The 25,514-nt window shown below is 38.3% G+C and overlaps 1 protein-coding gene across 1 annotated transcript; it reads left to right on the forward strand.

Annotated features, from left to right (window-relative positions):
* The first annotated feature begins 149 nt into the window (after nucleotides 1-149).
* rhbg (Rh family B glycoprotein) lies at nucleotides 150-18,974 on the forward strand. The gene is made up of 10 exons (XM_067600447.1): nucleotides 150-550; nucleotides 8,905-9,091; nucleotides 10,026-10,176; nucleotides 10,417-10,564; nucleotides 10,969-11,135; nucleotides 13,178-13,315; nucleotides 13,896-14,029; nucleotides 15,315-15,436; nucleotides 16,572-16,645; nucleotides 18,038-18,974. Exons 1-10 carry the CDS (start codon nucleotides 373-375, stop codon nucleotides 18,113-18,115), a joined length of 1,377 nt encoding a protein of 458 aa, XP_067456548.1. The 5' UTR covers nucleotides 150-372; the 3' UTR covers nucleotides 18,116-18,974.
* The last annotated feature ends 6,540 nt before the right edge of the window (nucleotides 18,975-25,514 follow it).

Genomic DNA, 25,514 nt, shown 5'->3' on the forward strand with positions numbered 1-25,514 from the left:
TGCGAATAAGGTGCATAAGGTGAGAACAAGAACTTCAGACCACCTTAAAAAGTACAGTTGCAGGTGGGCGGGGCTAAAAGTGACCCTGCCTTATTCATGCAGGGGGCAGGTCTGGTAGGTGTGACCCAGCAGAGCAAAAACACACATGTAAGACCAGCTCATGTGTCTCTCTGCGAGCTTCTCCTTCTCAGCCTCACACACACACACACACACACACACCAGCCTCCCGTCTCTGCACTGAGGACACCCCTGTGTGTGTGTGAGAGAGACAGACTGACTCTAACTTTCTGGTGCTGGATCTTTAATCTTTTTCATCCCTAACTCCAAGAAAAGGCCTCATTACACTTCTCCTCGTCTCACCGGGAAGAAAACATGACAGACGCAGCTACCAACATGCGGCTGAAGCTACCAATCATCTGCTTCATCCTGCAGATCATCCTCATCATCCTCTTCGGTGTGCTGGTGCAGTACGACCATGAGACGGATGCGAGGGAGTGGCATAACCATACCCACTCTGAGTATGACAACGACTTCTACTACCGCTACCCAAGTGAGTGTCCTGTGGGTGTCTGGAAATTCAGGGAGGGTCAGAGGTTACAGTGAGGGTCAGGGGTCAAGATGCTGTTATTCTTTGACCCCAAACAGTAATCTTTGCCTTTAGATGAATGCATTTAACAAGGTTTCTCAAGAACCAGTGGTAACAGTTTGTATTAAATGCAACATGATGGGAATGGGTGTAATAAGTAATAACAGCTGCAGATTTTGTATATTAACATTGTACAAACATGTGTTGCTGAATATGTGATGTTTTGATCACATTGCATCATCTAGTAACAGACGTAATTGAGGTATTTCATTGATCACATGACTACAGATCTTACATTTTGTCACTATACGAAGATCAATTTCATTTTTATTGGATAAAAGATGTGAACTACAATCCCCTTGATGCAACTCTACCTTCCTCTTCAGGACATGCAGGGAATATCAGAACATAATCACGCCAATAAATATATATATACAACTTGAAAAGTCAGAATTTCCCTGAGTTAAAATGCTTTCATTCTGAAGTGCAAAAAATAATGAGACATCTCTCTCCTGTCAGATTTCTCAAGTGACTTCCAAAGTAAAAATGAACAGCTGAACTTTGAACCCCATTTTTTACACACAGTCACAGTGCACCGACGATGATTTATTATTTGTTTGAACACTCTTAAGTCAACAACATGCTTTGTTTGAGCCGTTGTCCGCTGTGTTTGTAGTGCCTCATAAACAGCCATAAAGACGCTACTTATCAAGTATTAGCCCAAGATTGAGAAGATAATGTTGAAAATCTCATGTGGGAGTAAGTTATGAGCAAACCTGAAGAAATTTCGACTGTAGTTTATGAGGTACATTAAAAGGAGGGAGTTGGTCACCTGAAGATTAACAGAAATATTGGAGTAATTTTGTCATTTTTGATGTTTGTTTTTGGGGCGTGGACCCTTTTTAGCACTGAAGAAATCAGTGAATAAAAATATGACCATAATTTCAGAAATCTTTCTGTCTAATGATGCTTAACATAACTCACTAACACTGAAATGTTACCCTATTTTACATGCTCCCCCCGGGGATTTTTACAGACCTGTAAGTATGCCTCCATTGCATGCTAATCCGACATATTAACATATTAAAAACATTTAGGTTTTCGTCAAACTGGTCACACTGTAGGCTAGTTGGTAAAATGTTGTTTTGTGTGTAAAAGGATGAGCACCACTCTGGTTTCCCTAATTGGACAAGTCCTGTTCTCTCTGAGTGAACATTTCACAGAGATGTCTTCCAGTCCGCTGCTGTCCCATAGAGACAGATCGTTAATTCCCTGATTTAGATGGATTGATGGTGTAGACAAAAAAGCCTTTTTTCCTTCACAGGCCAGAGGGGAAATACAGGCCACTGTTTATAGTTTGTGAGATGCTCATTACTGGTTTCATAAAACTAATTTTCTATCCATTGACACTTACTACACACAAAACTCTGAGTTGTTTTTGAGCCTCTCAGTATAAGGTTACATGTTCCATCCAAAATGCAGTGTAAATATGCTGGTTTTTCAAATTCATGCATCAATTTAACACGCTACCTGTTAAAAAATGTTTAGGGTAATATATTATTACTTAAAAAGGCAGTCTCATATAAAAATATATGTTTATAATCTTATAATTTGCAGCAAATATGTTTGGAGAGAAACAGGATGCATCTGGGATTTCATTTTTATTATTAGAAAAAGCACATCACAGGTACTGTAAGTACAAGGATATTGGAAATCATCATCAATGAAAGTAAGAGTGACGCCTGCACACTGCCTCCGAACTACAACATTGTAGTACACATGTATTGAATGATATGTTCACTCACAATGTCTTAAATTTCTTTTCAGACCATATTTGCTTGCATGAATAACATTTTTAATGGTTTTGTTTAGGCAACTTGTGGTACTTGGTTGAGGCAAGAGAAAGAACACTTGGTTAATTACTCAGAAATTTGACATGAGACAGGGTGTGTTTACTTTTTCAATATTTAACCAAAACAGAGATCTTTTCTGAACCATAAGTGACGTGTTATTGTAGCCTAAACTTAATGGCAACAATGCACAAAGCAAACTTATACAAAGTCCTATGCCTTATATACCCACTATCCACCCTGATAACATCTATGCGACTTCTGTGCGATACAAGAATGTAACACTTTCTAGACTGGAACATTTTCACTGACTCCAGAAAACGTATTTGCCAAAACCATTTAGTACTTAATCAAATGTAATTTCTATAACACTGTGTATATATTTACAGTGAATATGACAGTTGGAACTACTGTACTCTTATATTTCCTTGTCTTTTTTAAACTTTGCAATTTCTTTATTCACTATTTTGTTTATTTATTGAGCCACTCATTTCCTCACAGTTCCACCTTAACAAATGCACCTTCATTAACGTGACAGACGGCTGGTGGGCGTGTCTTAACAAGTCTGACACTGTCAGAGGCTACCTGGGTGTCTGTCTCACTCTCGTTATGTCTCTCGCTCGGTCTCTCAGGTGTATGATGTGGTGTCCTGAGGCAAAGCAAAGAATGATGGGAATGTAAAGAGATAAATGCTCTCATCTTACTTTACACCATTTTAGATCTCCAACTGTCCTCCTGCAGGCAGCTAACCACGCTGTTATCCCAACCATCTTCCTATCAGTCACTGAACTCTTTACCTTGACACTGACACTGAACTAACCTGCTGGGCTTTGCAGACAAACACACATACCAGCACTGTTAGACTGAAGCTGCTAATAGCAAATATTTTGTGCCAACTTTTGTTTGAATTTGACCATTTTCAGTATTCATTATTTCACTCATACATTCTCTACTCAGGTTGAAAAAGCCTCTAAAACAGCATCCAAACTCAGACTAAGGAACTTATTAAATGCATTACATTTAGAAATAAATACCTGAAAAACAAGTGAATAAATAAAAGGTGCCTACATGTTTGCTGTTTTTGTAACTAGCAATGATTTATGTGTATAACTATTTTAATAAAAGCCAAAAAAGACAGTCCAATTCCTGACACCAGAGAGACATATTGACCCACAAGGTTTCATGACAGGAGCTGGTGTTGTGCATTCAGCTTTTGATATGATAGCTATAAATGATTTAGAAGGTAGGAGGAGCCCTGAAACATGAAATTCAGGTTCCCATCAAAGCCTCAAACATGACCTGATTTGTCACATACCTGTTGGTTACCTGAAATGTGATGGCTTTTGTCAGTTAATATTTTTCAGTATTTTAGCACAGGTTTTACTTTTCACACCGTCTTTGGATTATCAAACTTATCATTTTTTTCTCCTTTTGATCATTAAATCCAACAGTTTAAAGTGTAACTTTGTTAATGTGACATATTTCCGAATGAAACAGAGTATTTGGGCGAAGTAGCTACAGTTACGAGAGGGAGTTGTTCAAATCTGATCTGATTCGATTGGCTTTTTTAAAAGTGAGGGACCAGCAAACCAGTGAACACACACCTCCTGATGATGATATTGTTCTGCTATCTACTACAAATCACAAACTAACAGCTGCAGTTTTATATAATGAGCGAGGTTAGCTGATGGCTCCAACTCAACTTTTGACTGGAGTAAGTTTTGTAAACGGGTATTACAGGATGGGTCATTAGAATTTGACATATTTGGAATAAACTGTATCAAAAGGTAACAGCACGATTAACACAGGGACACAGGAAATATTATAATTTTTTATTTTACCTATACTATAGGTGGCAGATCAGAAAAGGCTCATGAGTTCTTTTTGGAAGTCATATTTAATCATTTACTGTAGATGTGAGGAGTTCATTCATTACATTTAACCAACACATCATCCAGTCTAAATGACAAAGTCTTTTGCCTTCCCAAAATGACTTTATGGTTTGTCAGTGCTCCACAAAACCATTACAAATGACTGTGTTTGGTTTGCTTAGGCAGCTAAGGCAACTTTGTCAAGGTCAGACAAAGAGTGTCATGGTTAATAAAAACCAATGTTGACGGTTGGTGGGAGACAGGATGTTACTTGCAGCCACTGGTGTCTAACAGTTTTCTCCCCAGCCCTTTCCCTGAGATGTATTGAACGTGGAGGTGCCAAAAACTGCAGGTGGCCACTTGAGGCTGGCTCCAAAAGCAGGTCAATCCCCATAGACCCCCATGTTAAAATGTCCAACTCTACAGCAGAAACAACCATGATTACAGCCCAAGACAAAAAATGGTTTTGATCCCTATAGCTAACTTCCCCATTCATGACATTTATTAAGGCTTAAAGTTATACAAAATAAAGGGTGTGGCTGCTTTGAGTGACAGGTGCTACCACGGCAACAACATTGGTTAGGTAACGTAACCATGGCATAACCTCAGATTCACAGAGTGTAGGCATAGCGGTAGCCATCGCTATTTCAGCATGTTCTCAGTTCATGAAAGTTAATTGTAACATTTTGGTCACCTAAAAAAGTCTTGTTCAGCGTTTGGTTGTACTAAAAGACCCTCTAAGGTGTAGGAAGTTCAGTTTTTTTTCTGGTAAGTACATTTTGTTTTAATGGTTTGAAAACTTTTTTGCTAGCAAAAAATAGCATTAGCATTATCACAATTAACTATAGACTGTAAATGCATCATGCTAACCAAGCTAGCTGCTAGTGTTAGCGTCAGGTCCACCCCCTCATCCAAATATGGTCACTTCTGGCTCCAAAAATCCAAGATGGCGACGGTGAAAATGCAACCCCCAGTTGTTGACTATACTCACATTATAGTTTAACAGCTCAGAGAACAGTTGGTCCCATGTCTGTAGCCCCTTTTGTTGCTGAATTATAAGCCTTCACACATGGACTGATGTTAAGGTTCAAAGGTCAGTATTTCAAAGCAGGAGCCAGGTAGTATTTTATACTGACATATGTTACTCTCCATGCCGAGACTTTTCCAACATTGTATTTGGTTTAGCTCTACGACAAATTTTTAATTTTCTCATTTCATGGACACAAGCCATCCCAGGCTTAGTTTCAGAGAGCACTTTGAAGGCCCAATATATAAAATGAAGCTTTTTGTTTTTTTGTTTTTTTTTCTTTTTTAGTGAAAATAGTGACCAAAATGAGTCACCTTTAGATATGCAGTACTGCTGACAATCTAGGGCGTTACTACAGGCTTGGAGGAAGCCCTGCATGCAAATGCATGTACACAAATCAATAGTTTAAATTTCGTGACTATTTCACAAACTGCTGTGATACTGGGTTGCATTAATTGCCCAGCCACAAGATGAAAATCATACTGTAGGGTGTTTTCAGTGTTTGAACAAACACCCAGCTGTCTGTGCAGCACTGCTGTATTACAAACCACAGAAGGTGACTGTCTAAGGTTAGCAAAATAAGAGCAGAGAGTAAAGGTCCATTTGATTTAATGGTTTCAGATAATCTTTAACTTGACACCTTCACTGTCACAGGAGCTGAAACAGAAGATCACCTTCAGTGCTGTGTGTGCCGACACAACCCACCTCCAACGTCCTTATTGCACACCTGAAAAAAACTACAATAAACAGATACATTCACACTCCACAGGGCATGCATACACCTGACTTTTTTTCTTCTTTTTGTCTAACGCAGGATCATGTGCAGCTTGTAAATCCATCGTGTGTTGGTGGTCTTATAGGGCAATGTATTGTCTGTTGTATACGTTCCTGTGAGATAAGAATGGTATGTCTGAAAATATACCTACAGATCTCCTTCTTGTGCAACAGATCACCTGAAGGTGAACAAAGCAGGCTGTGGTTGTCTGAGAGGTCAGAGGTTTGATCCTTACAGCAGAAAAACTTTCCTGTTGAAGTGTCTTAAATTTCAAAATATGACTCTTGGATTTCTTAGTTTTAGAGATGTTAAAAATGGCTTTAAAAAGGAAGAAACAGCGGCTTACAATTCAGTAAAGACTGGTCTTGCAGTGTATTGTAGTAGACACTGTGACTATTTGTATATAGATTATTGTCAATTTTCTGTATGACTCACTAAGTGGCAAATCAGGTGAGTGGAACAGCATATGGGGTGAAATGGACATTTTAGAGATAATTATTTTATTTTATGTCATATCTTAAATTAGCAAGATATATATTTCATAATTTTAATGATTAATTACTGAATACTGTATAAAATACAATAAATATATTGGTCAACCAAGTTAATTTCAGGTGCAGTTTCAAATCCTAAATGGTGTTTACCCCAAATCATAAAAAAAATTACTGCTTACTCCGAGTGTTATCCAGCTATATATTTTCACGTTTTCTAACGTTTTAAAGTCTTCACCTCTGTTTTTTTGATTTAGGTGAACTAACTCTTTAAAGAGAAAAGGCTAAGACACTTTTTGTGGAATTTCCGGGCCTTAAAATGGTTACATTTGAAGAAAACGAAAGACAAAAATGTTATTATAGCTTCAACAGAAATCCGATGACAGTAAGACACTATTACTTCCCAGCAGAGCCTTTCATTACTTTGATTTGTATTGTGTCCTCCTGGATGTCACTGTGTGTATCTGGGCCAAAAGGCTAACGGGGACACTGGCAACACCTCCGTATGGCCATGCCAATTAACAGTCACCATGGCGACAGCAGCCACGGCACAGTGCAATATTGTGTGTGGCGCTTTGGGAAAAATAGGGAGAGTTAGAAAGCAGTGCTCACTAACTGTGTGAAGCAAGTCAATAAGGGTGGGAGGAAACAGGGTGCAAGTTGAGAGAGTTCAAATCTAAAAGAATTGGTAACCATTTTGCATAATTATATACTCTATAAATATGAAATATAGAGTTGTGTGATAACTTTAAAGTTTCACAGTCATACTATAGAGGCCTGAGTAACAACTGAACCTGAAGTCCCCATTAACCAAAGCTTATGTAACTGTGCTCATTCACAGAGAATGCCTGTTTTCAATGACAAAGCCCTCAAGTGACACAGTTATCTGCAGTGACTGGGTGTTTTTGTTGATAGAGGCTTTTGAAGAGCAGATATGAGATTGATCTAAATGACTGGAATCCTCAATGAAGTGCTGTTGGCACCTTCTACTAGGATTTTTACTGACAAAGTGCAATGACCATGTTGGGGAGCATTGCTTTTCACGTATGATCACTCTTATATAATAAATATACAAAGATATTAAAAGTGTAAGTTTAAAATCAAAACAGAGGGAGAAGGACATTCAAAAAGTAGGAGTACTAGTACTTTTAATAATAACAGTTTACAATTATAAATATGCTTTGATAGAATTTTACAATACAATTCTTATAATGAACTGGAACATTACATCAAAGTCAATTACAGCTGAAATGATTAGTCAGTTAATTGATTCACTGACTGCCAAAAAATGAATTGCCAACAATTTTCATAATTGATTAATCATCATTTTCATTATTTATTTTATTTGTAAGGGAATCATGTACTATAATTAACATAAATCTTACCGTTTGATAAATTGTACCAGTTACCTTAAAGCAAATTTTCATCTGCAGTCCCCTGGCAGAATTAAAACATATGCACACTGAGCGAACAGCACTAAACAAACAGGACACAGAATACAAAGTTACACACAAAAATCTTCTGAAATTTGAGGATGTATTGCTTTTTACTGCTTTTATCTGTTTTATATCATTGTACATTAAATATCTCTGAGTTTTGGACCAAAATTAGCAATCTGAAGATGTCACTATGGGCTCTGCAATGTCATAGAATAAACAATTTTTAAATTAATCAAAAAGTTGATTATCGATTATCTACAGATTAATTGATAATTACAATAGTTATAGCCTCAGAGTCAATGACTTGAGGTGTAACAAACTGAGATAGTCTACATTTTTAATTGTGGGTCACCCACAGATTGATGTTAGAGATACCGTTTTCAGGGCAGTAAATGGGGCTCATAGATTATAAAATGCAACATTTATAGAGAGTTGAGTGTCATCTGCATAGAAGTGAAAATTATTACTGTGCTTACAGATGTTCCCTAATGGCAACACAATAAAGCTGTGGTAAAAGTATAAATTTAAGGTAGTGGACCCAGAATTGAACCTTGTGGAACTCCACACTGTATGTTCACTGTGTGATTTTGATTTGAACAAAAGTCTAAAAACTTTACAATTTATCCAGTGTGGTTTCAGTATTATACCTTGCCCAGAAACTTCTTAAATATACTGTTTTTGTGTCATTAGTATGTCAGTCTAGTTAATCTTTTATGTTTTTGTCAATGTCCTTTGAACCCCCCCAGCAATCTGTGTCGATATAGGCTCTCCACAACATTAAAAGAAGGCCACAATTAACACTAAACACTGGCCCTCCAGGTTTACGATCCCCATAATCTTATCCGGTGTTTTCTACCTCGTGCAGGTTTCCAGGATGTGCATGTGATGATCTTCATTGGTTTCGGCTTCCTTATGACCTTCCTGCAGCGTTATGGCTTCAGCAGTGTGGGCTTCAACTTCCTGATTGCTGCCTTTGCCCTGCAGTGGGCCACACTCATGCAGGGCTTCTTCCACGGCATGCATGGAGGCAAGATCCACATTGGGGTGGAAAGGTATGTGCTAAACATGCGTGTATGAATTGCCACACATACAGACACACACATAAAAAATATAGTGAATATGCAAAATACTTAAACCACTCCTACATGTTCCTATCCATCAGTTCTTTTTGTTACACTTCAAATCATGCCTGCACACATCCTGAAGTGTGTTGGAAAGTCAACATACATGACAATTTGACTGTTATCATACGCCTTAAGAACACAAACCGAATGGTAATTAGGTGAAGTCCAGAGTGTTACTACATCAATCAGTCAACCATGCTTGTACTTAAAGTGTTTTCTTACAAGAAATGCAGGTCAACGTGCTTACACTTTGAAAACAGAAATTTAAAAAAGGTTGAAGTAAATGTAGAAACAGTTGACTTACAGTATACAGCAAGTTTGAGAGACAATCAGAGGTGTATACTCAATTTGGTGATCAATTTTTGAGTTTTGTGATTACCTAAATGTAATTTTGCCGTGATTATGGCTTATGTATCCACAATTCAACCAATGAAAATGTGGCATCTTTGATTGCCTTTAAGTTGTTTACCTTACCTTTAAATTTTCAGATCAACTCAATCTTGCACGAACTGCCATTAGATAATAAACTGTATTTATTTATATATATTTATATTTTCACCTGTGTTGGTGTCATTGTGATTCACAGTATTTGCTGCCTGAATAGCTGCTGAATAAGTCCCAAAACCAAAACGAAGTTGTGTGGCAAGATGAAATGTCACAAAAATGATATACACTAAAAACAAGATACCAAGACACTGAAGTACAAAGTACAACTTCAAAACTAACCATCAAGTCGAAGCAGCACCTCTGACAGAACATCTTTATCGACTCTGCATTGTATCATAAAGTGTTTTTGTTATTTTGCCCATGCCCTTCACAAGTAAATGCAATAACGTCTCTTCTCAAACTCTGTCTGCTTCAGTATGATCAACGCTGATTTCTGCACCGGTTCTGTACTGATCTCATTCGGAGCTGTTTTGGGTAAAACCAGCCCAGTCCAGCTGCTGGTCATGGCGATATTCGAGGTCACACTGTTTGCTGTTAATGAGTTCATTCTGCTGTCTGCTCTGGGGGTGAGTTACTGACTGTAAGAAGATTTGATGTATCGATTTTGAAAACAGCAGCAACACATGCAGTGCAAAACAGCAAAGCAAAGACCATTCAGTGCCAAAGTTGATAAGCACTTCATCAAATGTCTGCATCTGATTGTGGTCTAAAATTCTTCATGCTCCGTATATTTACTTACATCTGTATTCATCAACTTTACTACTAGACATAAAGTCTTAAAACACGTTGTGAACTACCTGTTTTAGGCTAAGGATGCTGGTGGCTCCATGACCATCCACACATTTGGAGCCTACTTCGGCCTGATGGTGACCCGGGTCCTGTACCGGCCTAACCTGGACAAGAGCAAACACAGGAACTGCTCAGTCTACCACTCTGACCTGTTCGCCATGATCGGTAAACATCTCCCAATGCAGGAGTTTTTCCTGTCAAACAAAAGACCTTTTACTGTCTAGAGTACATTATTTTTTCAAAGAGTAACTACACCCAGGCTAAAAATTCTTACTTGCATTGACATCTAGTGATTGCTACATTCTCTGTTGACATGAGCTGCCTGGTGAATGCACATTAAAAAAATTAGTGCTGGTCATGGCTGTGACTTTAAAGAGAGGATAAAATTTTGGTCTTGGTCTTTTTTCACTTCTTTGGTTTTCTTCCTGGTATTAAACCTCACACACTGGTTGGTAAAAATGATGCAGTTTACAGTTGCACCTCACTGCTGTTTGGGCCTTATATATGTGGAATTTCCCAATGCAGCTTGAATCACAATTGTAGTATTAAACTGTTGTGTCTCTACTTAGGTACCATCTACCTGTGGATGTTCTGGCCCAGTTTCAACTCTGCCATCACGGCTCACGGAGACGACCAGCACCGCACCGCCATGAACACCTACTACTCCCTGGCAGCTTGTACTCTGGCCACCTACGGCATGTCTGCGCTCACAGCCCATGACGGCAAACTGGATATGGTGAGGACGCAGAGTCATTTTGGATAATCATTGCTGAGTTAAATTGCACTTTTCAAAATCAAATCAAGAATTAAATCTCTAACTTTAAGAATGTGATTAAGTCAAAATGTGTACTAAACTAAACTATCTGCAAAACTATCAGAGCGAAAAACTTTCAACTAAAGTTAATTCATTTACAATATCCAGTAAGCATTCAGTTTTATAGATTTATCTAGAAAATAGAAAATAACTGAGCTCCTAGTTCACCATCAACATAAACACACTAAGTATTCAGAAAGGTGAAGAGGTCAAATCATTGCTCCCTGACAGCAGACTGTGTGATAAATACTCATTGACACAAAAGGACTTGAGTAAAGATAGGAACCCAGGGGAACAGGCTAGAAATTATTCACTCTGCTGACTTCCTGCTGAATCTGAGCTTTTCAGAGATTGAAACTCATGATATAGTCACTAAGATAAAATGTGATGCCAATGTTTCACCTGAAGATACACACCCCACAAAATATTTAAGTTGCGGCTATGTCACATGGAGGCTCATGTGAGTTAAACATTGTATCAGCCCTGTCAAGCTCAGCTGTCAACAGTAAATCAAACTAAAATCAAGATGAGGCATTCCTGCGCTGATTGTAATCAAACCAAACAGAGATGCAATGCAGTAACCTGACAAAGGAGTGGACATACCATTTAGCATGTTGATAGTAAAGACAAGTTAATCAACTCCACACGGTGTGAAAGAGAGTGCAACATGTTATAAACAGAGTTATGTTTGGAAAGTTACGCATGCTCGCAGAAAGACTCATCTAATTACCTGTTACGTACATTTTTCTGTTGCTCTCCTCTACAGCTGGTCAGATCCATTTATGCTTCCATTTTCCAGTTTTTTTGAGACACCAGAAGAAAAAAGTTTTAAATGTTATAGCAATTCTGTTTATGTTTCCCGAAAATATATGATGGAGTGCCACTTCCACAAACTTTTTGGCTATTTGGATTGAAAGGTCATGGAAATATATGTGCATCTCTTTTTTAAGTGCATGATGGAGCATTTCATGTGCAGATATAAATTATACTTTTTAGAGAAATGATCATCCCGACTAAATTGTGTAGTTTGACCACACAAGAATTGGCTCTGTGCGCAATAAATTAGCAATCAAATTGAAGACAAAAAAACCCCCATCAGAAACATACAATATTAAACTTCAAAGCATGGGATGAGTTTTTAAAAAATGTATTCTAAGTCTGTCTTAGAGTAGAATTTATGTGTTCAAAATTAAAAAAAAATCTGTACTCATGCAGCATTGCACACTCAGAAATGGTGCACAAATATTATTCCACTGATGGTAGCTTGGCTAAATAGCTAACTTAGCTGACGTTTCAGCAGCTTTTAGCAAGAGCTCAAAGCTTCATGATATGGGTCTTTGGCTCAGTGCAGGTTTAAACCTGCAATAACTAATGTTTTGTCCACTTGGGGGCAGAAGAAACAAGCTAACAAATCACCACTTTTTAAGTTGATATGGCTAACTTAGATAACAGTTGTTTATTTATAAAGTTGTGGAAAACTGCAGATTTGGGTGCTAATTCTCTACAAGTAACCCCTTTCACATGCAAGTAGTCATGTCATTAATTATCACTTTAAGGTGTGACTCCATCCAGGCTTAAAGTTCTGCTTGCACTGCCCTCTAGTGGTCACTGCATGCTCTGTCCTTATATTGTGCAGTGTAGCTGTTCACTATTGTGTGTACTATTGTGCAAAGCTACTTTACAACACAAGTGTTTGTGGTCTGTCATACTTGTGACTGAGCCCATCTGTGATTTTGGATGAGATCAGAAGTGCAACATTCATGTGCAACATGTGCAGCATGCATGATTTAATGCTGCTATATGTAGCTATTGCAAGAAAAATACACTATTTATTCAGTTAACTTTTCATTTATATTTTTGGTGCATCTTATTGTTTAACATGCCCTCTGATTCTGCAAAATGCATAAATAAAATTAAGTAAAAATGTAGTACGTTAAGTCTTGATACCCTTTCCTCCTCCTTAGGTCCACATCCAAAATGCTGCCCTGGCCGGTGGCGTCGCAGCGGGAACAGCTGGTGAAATGATGCTGACACCTTTTGGCTCCATGATTGTTGGTTTCTTGGCTGGCATCATCTCTGTTCTGGGCTACAAGTTCCTCTCAGTAAGGATGATTCACCATTTTAGATGGTTTATGGTTGAGTGATTGAAGATGCTGTACACATTAGAGGCGGAAAAGACAAAAAAGACTCCTGACTAAACCATGAATTTTCAGCTAAGCTGTAAAAAATATCTATAGTGTAGATGTCTATTAGTGTTGACAGGGTTTCCATGTTGACTGCGGTCAAATAGCTCTGAAATGGTCAAATCTAATAACATTGTAATGGTAACAGGGAAAAAATCAAAAGAAAATGTCAGCAGTGCACCTGGAAAGCCTGTTTGTATTAATGGATTTGGGATATTTTAGAGTGCAGACATAGTCATACATTTCATTACCACCGTAATCAAACCTGACACAATCTACCACTCAGTGCCCTGATATCACATTTAAATATCAAAGAGAATACAGATAAGGGGGGCTGATGTGGGATTTCCACTGAGAGTCACTTTTATTAAAAATATTGGTGTTCATGAAACTGTAAAGTGCTGTTGATAAAAGTGTTCACCAAATGGTATAAAATAAAGTAAAAATGAATTATAGCCCTTTTAATGTTGTATTTCGCTCCTTCTTTTCTTCCTTTCAGCCCATTCTGGAGGAAAAGCTGAAGATCCAAGACACCTGCGGGGTTCACAACCTTCATGGCATGCCTGGCGTCCTGGGTGCTATCGTGGGAGCGGTCACTGCTGCCGTCGCAACCAAGGACGTTTATGGGAAAGGGTAAACATTTCATTTATGCTGTCATTGCCAAAAAACACCTGATGTCTGCAACAGTACACCACAGACAGCCTTAGTAAGACTGGCTGAGAAAAAAATCTTTGCTCTGTTAAAAGAATTTCTTCCTAATGAATTTTAAATAATGGAGACTGGATCCGAAGTATCGAAGTTTAAGTTGAATTTATTTTCTTGTACAAGAAGGAGCGTTTCACAGTGCAATACACAAACAGGGTTACAGGCTCGTCATAGAGCATTCACAGTTGGTTTATATACCTTACAAATGGGCGTCTCAGCTTTCTCCTAATGTCTACAGACATCTTCTACAGATAACGGCATGACATTTTCTCAGTTCTCTAATTGGTAGCCAGCTGAAGGTCCTTAAATCAAGATGACTCCCTTCTGACCTGTCTCTGACCTTTATTCCCTCCTGACTCCCTCTAACCTATGCACTGGCCTCCCGTTGTTAATCTTAGCTGCTGCGTTTGCTGTTTCTACAATTTTGCAGAGCAAAACAGGAACATTCATCATGACATGCAAAAACAAGAACACGCACATAGTAAGGTTTTAAGACATCTAATCACAGTATAATTCTAATTTTTATAACATGCTCCAAATAAAACATTGCACTTATCCTCTTAGTAGTGCTTCTCAGTAGTTAAGATCATAAGATTGTGACACCAAAGTTTGAATTTGTGTATGTATATAATTGCAAAAGCAAAACACTGTTTAAATTGGAGCATACGTGTTCAATAAATAATTCCTTAGTTGACTCAGAATCGCCCAAGGATTCTGCTTTGTAAACTACACACTGTAAGTACTGTATATGCTAGTAAGGATTAGTAGTGATAGCAGTGATAACAGCTAGTCTGTATGCAGTGTGCAAGTTAACTTCAACAAGCCGTAACTCGACTGTTTTCAGGCGAGAGAGCAAAACAATGGCAGTGGTTTGTCCTGAATTTCCACATTTTTCCCTTATGCCACTTTGAATGAGATCATCTCAGTGAGGGTTTGACTGCAGGAGTGTATTCAGAAGCGATAACATCACTTTTGACTCCACTGACAGATCTCAGCTTTCCTCAGGCTTTTCTCACATTCCTCATTTAACGCAAAAACAGCATGCAAGCACCTGCTACAGACAGTAAATCTGTGGTTTTAGTGAAATATAAAGTCTGTTGGTTTGTGTACTGTATGTGGCATCCAGGTGAAACTTGTCATGCCTGTGCTTCATTTTTATTTGAGTTGTTCAGTAAAGAGTGACTCTCTGTTGTCTGTGTTCGCTGTGTTTCAGTATGGAAGACGTGTTCCCTGACGTGGCAAGCGGAGAGGTAGAAGCATCTTTCCAGGGTGTTCGACAGGCCATTTCCCTGGCTGTGACCCTGGGCATGGCCCTGCTGGGAGGACTTATTGTCGGTAGGTCTCACGTCTTCCTCAGTTATTCCGATAACTCACAACACTCTTAAACTGAACGCACAGTAGGATTACCTATCTAAGCACTGATATTGGTGATTTCCAAGTTAAAAAATGTTAAAACAGCAAAAGTTGGTTGTAGGTTTTTCTAGAAGATTTGACACATCTGACTGTTTCAAAGGCATCTAAGTCAATGCATTTCAATGCGAAGGAGGTCATGAAACCATGTTGAAATACAGTCCATGAAATGCTGTTAAAACAACTTAAAAATATAATTTGCAAACTAATTTTTACCCAAAACTAACTTAGATGCCTAGACATTTCTTTTTACCTGTAACTCACCAAATCAGTATTTGATTAAAATGTAAAAAAGTAAAAATTTTAATGCCCTTTATACATAACAACCTGGCAAGTGTTGACTGGGTTAATAATAAACACCAATGACTGGCTCAATAATTAACTGTCTCTGCTGGTAGGATTTCTGTTTTTGAGCAGAAAATTCTCTCATCAGCTAACTCATTAATGTAAATCATAAAAACAGAGCTCATAAAACGAACCGTATACATGTGGCATGTGGGTTAGGTTTTCTAAATGGGCAAGGCGGTTTTATAAATATATATAGCTCATTTAATTACTAGTAAACTCAATTTGCTTTACTTAAAAATGCAGAAACGCCCATCCCACAGACACACAGACAAGCTACATACAGTAAAATCAACTCTTTCTTTTATTTGGTCTAAAATGCCTTATGCAGTACTATATTTCTCTGTGCTAATGTTATAAATTCCTCTAATATAACTGAGAGAAAAACAAGATTTCCACTGTTTTTGTCAGGCTGTAGGAGAAGGTAGAAGGCAGTGAGAAAGAACTAAAGACATTTCCATGTAAAGTATGTTAGCAGCTGCTAAAAGGGGACACATCAGTGTGTTTACATGTAGATAAGTAACCAGGTTACTCAGAGAAACCAGCTTATGTGGGTAATCAGGGAACTGGGTTACTGTAAATCTGTGCAGACTAAATAATAATAAACAAATCAAGAAACAAGAAATAAAGATACTTGCTGATACTGTATTTTTACTGGTCCTGCTCTCTTTTAATGTGCACATTAGAAATAACAACACCTCTTTTCTTTTGTTAGGGTTCATTCTGAAGCTGCCCGTCTTCGGTGCTCCTCCTGACACCATCTGCTTTGAGGACAGCATCTACTGGGAGGTCAGTTCACCTTATGTTGATGTATTCTGATTTATTTCCTAATAATTTGCAAGAAGTTGCCCGGAAAATGAAGACAGTGCTCAGTTAGTGCACTTTCAATTAACTATTTCATATAAAAGTCAGGTCAGATGAACATGCAAAACTGTTAAATCTGTCTACAGGGAATATGAAGTATAAGGTTTTTGATAATAAATCAATCCCTATGCTTCCTATAATTAGTACCAAATTACATAATTCTTTCCAGGAAACTTACTAGGGCTTTATTATAAAAAAAAACAACAACTTGTGCTTTACATGGACTTCTGCTAAACCTGTCAAACTGAAGAGTAAAAAGATGAAGTATGTATCGCCTGGACTTTCCAGGAAGAGCATTTAGTCTAACAGCCACAAGATGGCAGCGTCGCACCAACAGTTGGATGTCAGTGACCTTGATGTTGCTGAACGCTGTCAGATGAGACGGTAGCGCCGTCTGACCACCAGGTGGAGCAATTTACCATCTCATGATGTGATCAACCAGGTGGATTATAGGAACAGAAACCCTCCTGGATGACGTCAGACCTTTATAACTTTGGGGATGACGTCATTTAAATCGCCCATTCAACGTGTCTGTTGTTATTAAACAGGTTTTTTTTTTTTTTTTTTTAAATATATATAGTACCAGTCAAATGTCTGGACACACAGGTACATATGTGTGTAAATATATAGATGCACATTGTAGAATTACATGTACTATATTAATGCCTCTTTTTATTATTTTATTAGATAATTTTACTAATACTAATGAGATACTTTCTCATTTCTGTTAGAAAGAAAATGAACAAAGGTGGAATCAGTCCAATCTTTAAGTTGTGTATTCATAAATGCCTCATTTTAGGAAATTAAAGATAAATGAAGGTCAAATGTATGTCTAAGTGTACTGAGCAAATATTTTCACAACCCCTTAAAATGGCTTTGTTTTGTTCTTTTTTTATTATTTGTTTTTCTATTAATATTTGATTGATTGTGTGTCCTCTGCTTGCAAGAATGACATCTAACAATACATTATTTGATGTCAACAATGAACTGAGTGCTGCTGTTTTCCACCCTTAACTCCAATTTAATCTTTATCAGTCGTATCTTTTTAATAAACATGTGGAAATGGGGAAAAAAAGGATGAATGTACAGTACATGCAGCGCTTCAGTGAGACGTGGAGGATGTTGGCATTTAGAGACATTTCACCATGAGAAAATTAATGATATAAAACCAGGGAAGAGGTATTAGTGAGCACCTTGAAAAGCGACAATTTAGACTGTGTTTAGTCTGGTTAAATGGAGGAATGTCTGAGACCAGATGAGGTCATGAAAGTCTAGAAACTCAATTATCTCATTCGCTACTCTCCGTCTGTCTCTCAGGTGCCCGGAGAGGAGGAGTGTCACGAGGATCAGTTGACCACAGTGAGGACGGAGGAGTCTGAGAAGCTCAACAGTTAAACACACACACAGACAAATAGAGGCACAATCACGCACAGCACACACACACACACTCTGAGGTTTTAACATCCTAGCACTTGAGACTTCACCCTGTAGGTTGTAAAAAAAAAAAAGTACTCAATCTCCCCTTGTGTTGACAATCAGCTGTCAAATGTCAGTTTTTACAAGTCAAATTTCACATTTTTTTAATTTAAAAAAAAACCCTTTTCATAGGTTATTGACAGCATTGACCACTAGAGGTAGATCTAGAGCTACGTTACTCTGTGCTACGGGCCTGTGAAAAGGGTGCAGTGGGAAATGATGTGTCTATTTGATGAAAGATGGTGTCTAATTGTCCCCTAAACCAGGCCAAGACATGGTTACAGAATTTAATTTCAGCAGCCAGTTCAAACCAAAGACAAACAGACTCTCCTGGAGCCAGAAACCTGCATTCAATACTAACTGAGTCACTGTTGGGAAACAGAAATTGGAAAATAGGTTACAACTTTTTTTTTTTTTTTTTTAAATTTTAAAGGATTATAAAGGATTTTTTCATGCAAAACAATGCAGAGGCATAATGATGTTTTTATGTATGTATTACCTCCTAGGTTTGGGATTTTCTGTTATTTCATTTTTTCTTATTAAACTGTATATGATTAGTTAGATAGAAATGTCACTGTTGGTTCAATTATGTACCTTTACATTATTTGTAAGTCGGATCTTTTAGACAACCATCAAATTATTTTGAGATTGGCTTAAGTGTATTTGGTTGCAGATAATAGCTGCAGTCACTGTTTGAAAAAACATTCCTGTGAATTGAAAGTATTTTTAATCACAATATTGGATTATTTTTTGGCAAAAAATAAATTGTTTAAGTGTGTTGTGTCTCATTTAGTATTTAATATTAAACTGTATAATAATGTGTTATAATGAGGGCTGAATGAAAAGTGAAATAATCAATGAAAAATTATATTATAATGATTTAGTCATTTTTAAAAAGGTGGGCGAGAGGCAAGTGGCAGTGCAATCAAGTCTCTACTTGTTATGATGAAGGCTGGTCATCATTAGTCCTTTTTTTTCTTAAAAGCTTAATGACTGTATTGCAATCACAGCGGAAAGGGTTAATGCCTCCAATCCAGATGGGGTTTGTCTCTCACTGCGTAATTAACACAGTTTCACTTTCGGGGATCAAACAGCCGAAGAAAGCGGGTGTCCTTGTTAGATATGGTCTCCTCGAGGCCTGAGTATGAGGGCTGATTAATGCCACTGAGGTGGGGTGGAGGGAGTAAGAAGAGGACGACGTATCATCAACAAACCATTCCTTTAAAATACACCTATACTATTATATGGTCACTTTGTCTTATGTTGTCAGATAGTCAGACTTCACAGGATTCATTCTGAGCTTGACACAGCAAATAAAAGAAACATGCAAATACTCAAATGTATTGTAAAAACTGGTTTGAGTAACTACTACTAAGTTATTCCCTCACTAACTTATACTTTATCAAATGTTTGACCAATGACACAGATATCCTGCGGGAATCGCCACAACTTATCCAACAATCCTCTGTAAATCTACTTATCATAAAATCATGTAAAAACCTCAAATGTTGTCTCACAATCATCAAATTCACACTTTTTCTTCAGTATTAAAAGAAATTAATTTGATTATTGTCTGTTTCCAGGGTTACAGTGCAAACAGGAAATGCTAGCAGCTAATGCAGCATGACATCTGATGTAAAATGTAAACAAATTTGGAGTCACTGTTCTTTCGCCGACTCCATGGCAACATGACATAACTACTGTGTTTGAATCAACCAAAGCATGATGGGAACTGTAGTACCAAAACACATAACCATATTGGCCCAAATATAAAACAATATTTTAATCTGGAAATTACATTTGAAAAAGTGGGGAGTTGTCTTATATTTGAGGACTATTATACTATTACTATTTTTGAATGAGAGTGTATCAGTGTAACTTCGACACCTACAGTAAATGACATTATTTGCCAACAACCGTCTTTTTCTACACCACATATTCATTATCTTACAATTACAATTTCACATCATGAACTATTTATTTTAATCATTTTTATATTCATATATTCAAGTTAGTTTGTAAGCAAGCTATCAGCATACCTTAATGATGTCCTTCCTGTTTGGCTGCCGCTGTAAGGCATTAAGCGCCTCTCATATCGAGGGCCCCTTGCAGGCTGCAGGGGCCTCGTCTGACCCCCCCACCCGATTTGATGATGGTACCTCGGCGTGAACAGGCGCCGCAGTCTTTTCCCAGGAACGAGAAGACAGGTGGACAGCTGTTTACTGAATAGGCGCCCGTACTGAAGAGCTTAATTGAGCTTCATAGGGCTAATTAAAATGCAGAGAAAAATAATCATGATTATGGTAATTATTCTATTGTCTAATATGTCTTCCAGAGATGGGCTTGTTTGCAAAATGTTGAGGGCCTTGATATATATAAATAGAAATCTTTTTGTGGTCTACTGTATTTATTGCTTGTACAACAGCTATCATTATATTGGGTGAAATCTTCATGTTAATTGTTTTAATTTCCATTGCTTAAGATATATTCTGTAGTGTGCTTGTATAATTATAATAACTGCATAATTACAAGTAATTAAAGGCTGCAGAACAAATTGTTGTCTGAGTTTGACCTAAATTATGATTTGGGGTAGAGCTATTAAAATAAGTTTATATAACCCCACTCATGTGTGTGAGTTGCACCCGCACAACTTCTAAATACAATCTTAAAATAAATAGGAATTATTAACATCATATTAATTGATTACACCATCAAAGCTATGACAATGAAGTCATATCCTCTGTATTTTGGGGAGTATGGATGTTTTTTCATCCTGTCGTGGAAATCAGGTTTGGAAAATCAATTTTTGCTGATTTCTGCAGAATTTCATATGATGTGGTGTACATGGGTTTATATAATTCATATAACCATGTCATAAGCACGTTTTCTTTTTTCATTTTTTTTTTTTTTTTGGTGTGGCTGAAAGGAAATGGTCACAGATGCCAAATGTGATTAATAATAATAAAAAAATGTCTTATATACAGTATTTCAACATCTGCTTTGTTTCATGGGGCCTGCTCTCCTCACTTAAATGCACACATTTTTGTAACATTTTAAAAGAATAAAACCCTTTCACTTGTTAAGCATGTGTCTGGAAATGATAATAGTTAAATAGTAGTCTTATAGCAAGCCGACTGTTTCATTTTTTTGTTCAAACCAGCAAGCAAACTCTTAAAAACCCTGAAAAAGACCCTAGTATTTGTAAAATCCTGCTATGACCCTGCCTGATTATACATAAATTATACATTATTTCTGACTTTCCTTTGATGGAATGACACACTCAAGTCCAAGAAGTCATATTACACTCTTGAGCCATCACCTTACTTCTCCACATGTGGCCCTTGAGCAAGGCATGGCATGGGAATGGTGCTGATCAGCGCCTCAGGCTACACAGGATTGTTCAAAGCAGCTGTAGCCTCCTGTGGCTCAGCCTCCAGCTCGTATGTGATTGTTGTCCTTAACACTGCTCTGGAGGTGAACATAATGGGTTAATAGGCTCCCTCAGGACCTCCTGGTCCCCTGTGGGAGTGCTCAGCCCGCTCTCAGCCCTGTGGAGGCCGTAATAGGGCAGAGGGTAAAACCACTGTGTGGATCTGACACACTGACAGGACATCAGATACTCATTCATAGTCATTTGTACAAAAATGCATCATTTTATCATTGAGTGTGTCAACGTCTTTTATTATTACCCTTAACCCTAAAGAAAACCTTATCTTTGACCACAAAATGCCCCAGAATCAGAACCAAAATGTCAAAAAGTAGGTGTGGTGACATTCATAAAATTCATAACATTCTTGCTAAAAAATATGGCTTTAACTTTTTGAAGGATATGATATGATTTTTTTTTTTATTTGAAGCAGAAATTAAGTAAAATTTCCCCTTTTTTATAATTGAATAAAAGTATTAAGTCTCATAACTGTATATACTTTCCAGTAAATGTACTTCATAACTTCATATCTCTGCATCTTCTTTGCATAAGATGCAGGGATAATCTTTTGATTGCATAATTATTCCATGTGCTTATGTTTTTGCTGAGATCCTTCACAGCAAAATTGTGTAAATTGCACTCAGAATATAAATATCAAAACGTCTGCGGTGCATCTGGAAGTGCACACTCATCAGAGTTAATTTAGCACTTATTATAGTTTTGAACAGTCATCCCATCAACTCTCCAATCAACACTTGTCAACATGTTGATGATCATCACTGGAAAATATGGAAATCTGGGAACGCTGCTGTGTTGTTCGAGTTGCATAGGTGCCAGCTATGAACAGAAAACAGTCCATGAGGTGTTACGTAAAGAAAACACAAAACTTAAAGCTACATTTTGGGGCTCCGGCTGTGATTTTCAGTGCTATGTTTTTAGTTTAGTTCCAGATTATATCCCGGAACAAAGCCGTGGTCGTAGCCCCCTCGTCACCATTCTGGAAGGAGCAGTGACCCGCTGAGAGGTTGTGACTGATGCCAGCTAAGCAGGGTGATGATGGAGCAGGGGTGTCGGTGGGGGGTGCTGAGTAAATGCAGGAAGTTGTTCAGCTGGAGAGGGTTTCAGCCACTTGACTGAGGGGAAATTGCCTTCAGTGCTCTACGAGTACTTGGGAGTGCTTCACTTGAATTTCCTCCCTGAAAAATGGCTAGCCTTGTGAATGCCAAATCAACAAAAGTAGTGGCAGTGTTCATTTCGGGGCCCTCAAATGTTCGCCTCTTTCATAGCTGGCCTGTGGTCGACAAATCCTGCGTGTGAAAGCAGAGTGCGACCTGCCACGCCTGGACCTCCCCTTATGATTACAGTTATAGAAACACATGGTAAAAGATACTCTCTCCTAAACACATCTTTTGACCTCTTTAAGCAGACATTGCCCCCAAATTATATACAGAGATGTGTTTAAAATTATATGTTTTAGGAGGTTTTGAATTTTTTACATAATTTGTGTACTGCATATACATTGTTGTGATGCTTTTACCAAATTAGCTTTAGGGACTGTATGAAAATTATTAGGAAGGAAGGACATGTTAAACAAGGGGGAGGGTTATGTATTATGAGGCAAGGGTGTACTGGGAAAGAAATTCAGACCTGGACTTATTTCATTTCAGCCGTTTTTTGAGCTGCAAAGAGCTGTTAACTGTGCCCGGTTCATTTAGTCACTGACAGTGGTGATAACTGTTCAGCTCTTCATTTGCCATATTTTTCACATGAAATTTGGTGGATAGTGTTAAAATTACAATTCAATTTACATATTAAGCTCAAAAATCTTTATGCACTTTAAGTTTTTAAGATCGAATGAGTTCTGTCAAATCAACACTGTTATATTCTTTTTAGATATTAGGTGGGAAGGTGTTAAAGTCTCTTTCTAAGTTAAGGGGAGGGTCTATTGAAGATTTTAATAAAGCTGGGAAAGGCCCTGATTTTTTAAAAATTGAACCATAAGGGTTAGCCATCACCTTCAACACAATAATTTTTGTACAGTCTCTAATTTGTTACCAAATTAGGCACAAAAATGTATTGAAAGTTGTAGATACTTTGAACACTAAGAAACGTGTTTTGCCTAAATTAAAAGCCTTAAAAATTAAAAGTAAGAACACATTCAGTGTCTCATCACAAATCTAAAAATACATTAAATCCTGTCCTGCCACTTTCTACTTTAATAAGCAGCTTTCCTCATTTTAAGGGTCTCCATTACTTTAATTCCTTGAGGTCATTATATCATTGATGTGCCACTCTGTAATTCACACTTCTCTTTAACTTCCCTCAAACCGCATACTGGGCCTTTAATTCTACCTTAGATGACTAAGCAAACCCAAAATTTAAGACCCTTAGATAGAACAAAAAAGCATTTGCAATTAGGATGATCTAAAGAAATCCTATTCATCCGGTGGCTGAATGACCATTGTGACAGGGAAGGATCACATTTAGGGCAGAATTGGGCAGCCTCTAATCCCAGAGTTCCTGCGAGGTCCCCTGGCTTAGCACCCCGCGCACTAACAAGGCCTCCCACTGGACCCATTACAAGAGGAAAAACCAACAAAGGCAGTTATTACACACTCCTTATGAAAGACACCAGGGGTGAAGGGGGGCAAGCTGGACACCACCGGAACAAAAGAGTACTGACTGACCCCCCCTACCACCACCACCCGTCCCCTCACGCTCTCACCTCCATACCGAATCCCCCCCCTCCCGCTCCCAACCCACCCGCCTGCTCCCCCAAATCAGCCACTTCCACCGCACGCATGCCTCTGAGCTCCAGGCATTGTGGAGGTGCGTGACTCGAGGGGGTCGGTGGAGGTCGGGAGAGGTCGGGGGCTTCATGGCCTGTTAATTGAGTGAGCCCATTGAGGGAGCATGTGGCTCAGCAGGGCCTCGCCGGGGGCCGAGGCAGCGCCGCGAACGAAGGGGAGCAGCTAGGAAGTCACGCTAGGCTAGCTGTGAGAATGCAGGGACAGCTCAGAGAAAGAGATGACAGGATGATTGTCTCCCTCACACACATGTATGGAAAAGAGATGACGTGCTGCTCCAAACATCCATACAAAGAAAAAACTGAATGCATCACACCAATTCTAAAGTGTCTGTTCTGGATTCCAGTGAGTCATAGAAAAGAGTTTAAATGATGTCAGCTCATCTGTAAGTCCTTCAATGGTTAAGGACCATAATACATCCCTGATCAGCTTCTCAAGTCATCTGGTAGCTGTCTGCTTTCCATTACCAGAGTCCAAACAAAACAAAAGTCATTCATTTATCTAAATAAGTACAAAATCTGCAAAAGAAATTTCTTTTCTTTTCCATCATTGATACCATTATAACAAAAATCGTTAGGGTCGTTGGAGTCACCTGAGGCCAAGTGTAAATGACAGTCGGAGTTGTCACATCAGGCCAAATGTGAATGGTTCTGAAGTCTCCTGGGAAGGGATGAAAGGACAGCGTTGTGGGTGGAGGATAAGTGGTGTCGTAGACCTCCTCCCCTGTTAAGAGATGGTTTCTCTACTTTGATGTAGATAGCCTCCTTTACCCTTGTTTCAAACCACCTGTCCTCCCTATCCAAAATATGTAAGTTGTTGTCCTCAAAAGAGTGTTCCTTATCTTTCAGGTGTAGGTAAAGTGCTGTGTCTTGACCTGCGGAGTTGGCCCTCCTGTGTTGAGCCATGTGTTTGTTTAATGGTTTGTTTAATTTCCCTGATATACAAGACTGTGCATTCTTTACTGCATTGGACTACATACACTAGATTGCTTTTCTTGTGTTTGGGTGTGCGGTCTTTCGGGTGGACCAGTTTCTGTCTAAGTGTGTTGCTGGGTTTGAAAAACACAGGGATGTGGGGGTTTTTG

Source organism: Thunnus thynnus, chromosome 10, assembly GCF_963924715.1.
Source record: "Thunnus thynnus chromosome 10, fThuThy2.1, whole genome shotgun sequence".
NCBI lineage: Eukaryota > Metazoa > Chordata > Actinopteri > Scombriformes > Scombridae > Thunnus > Thunnus thynnus.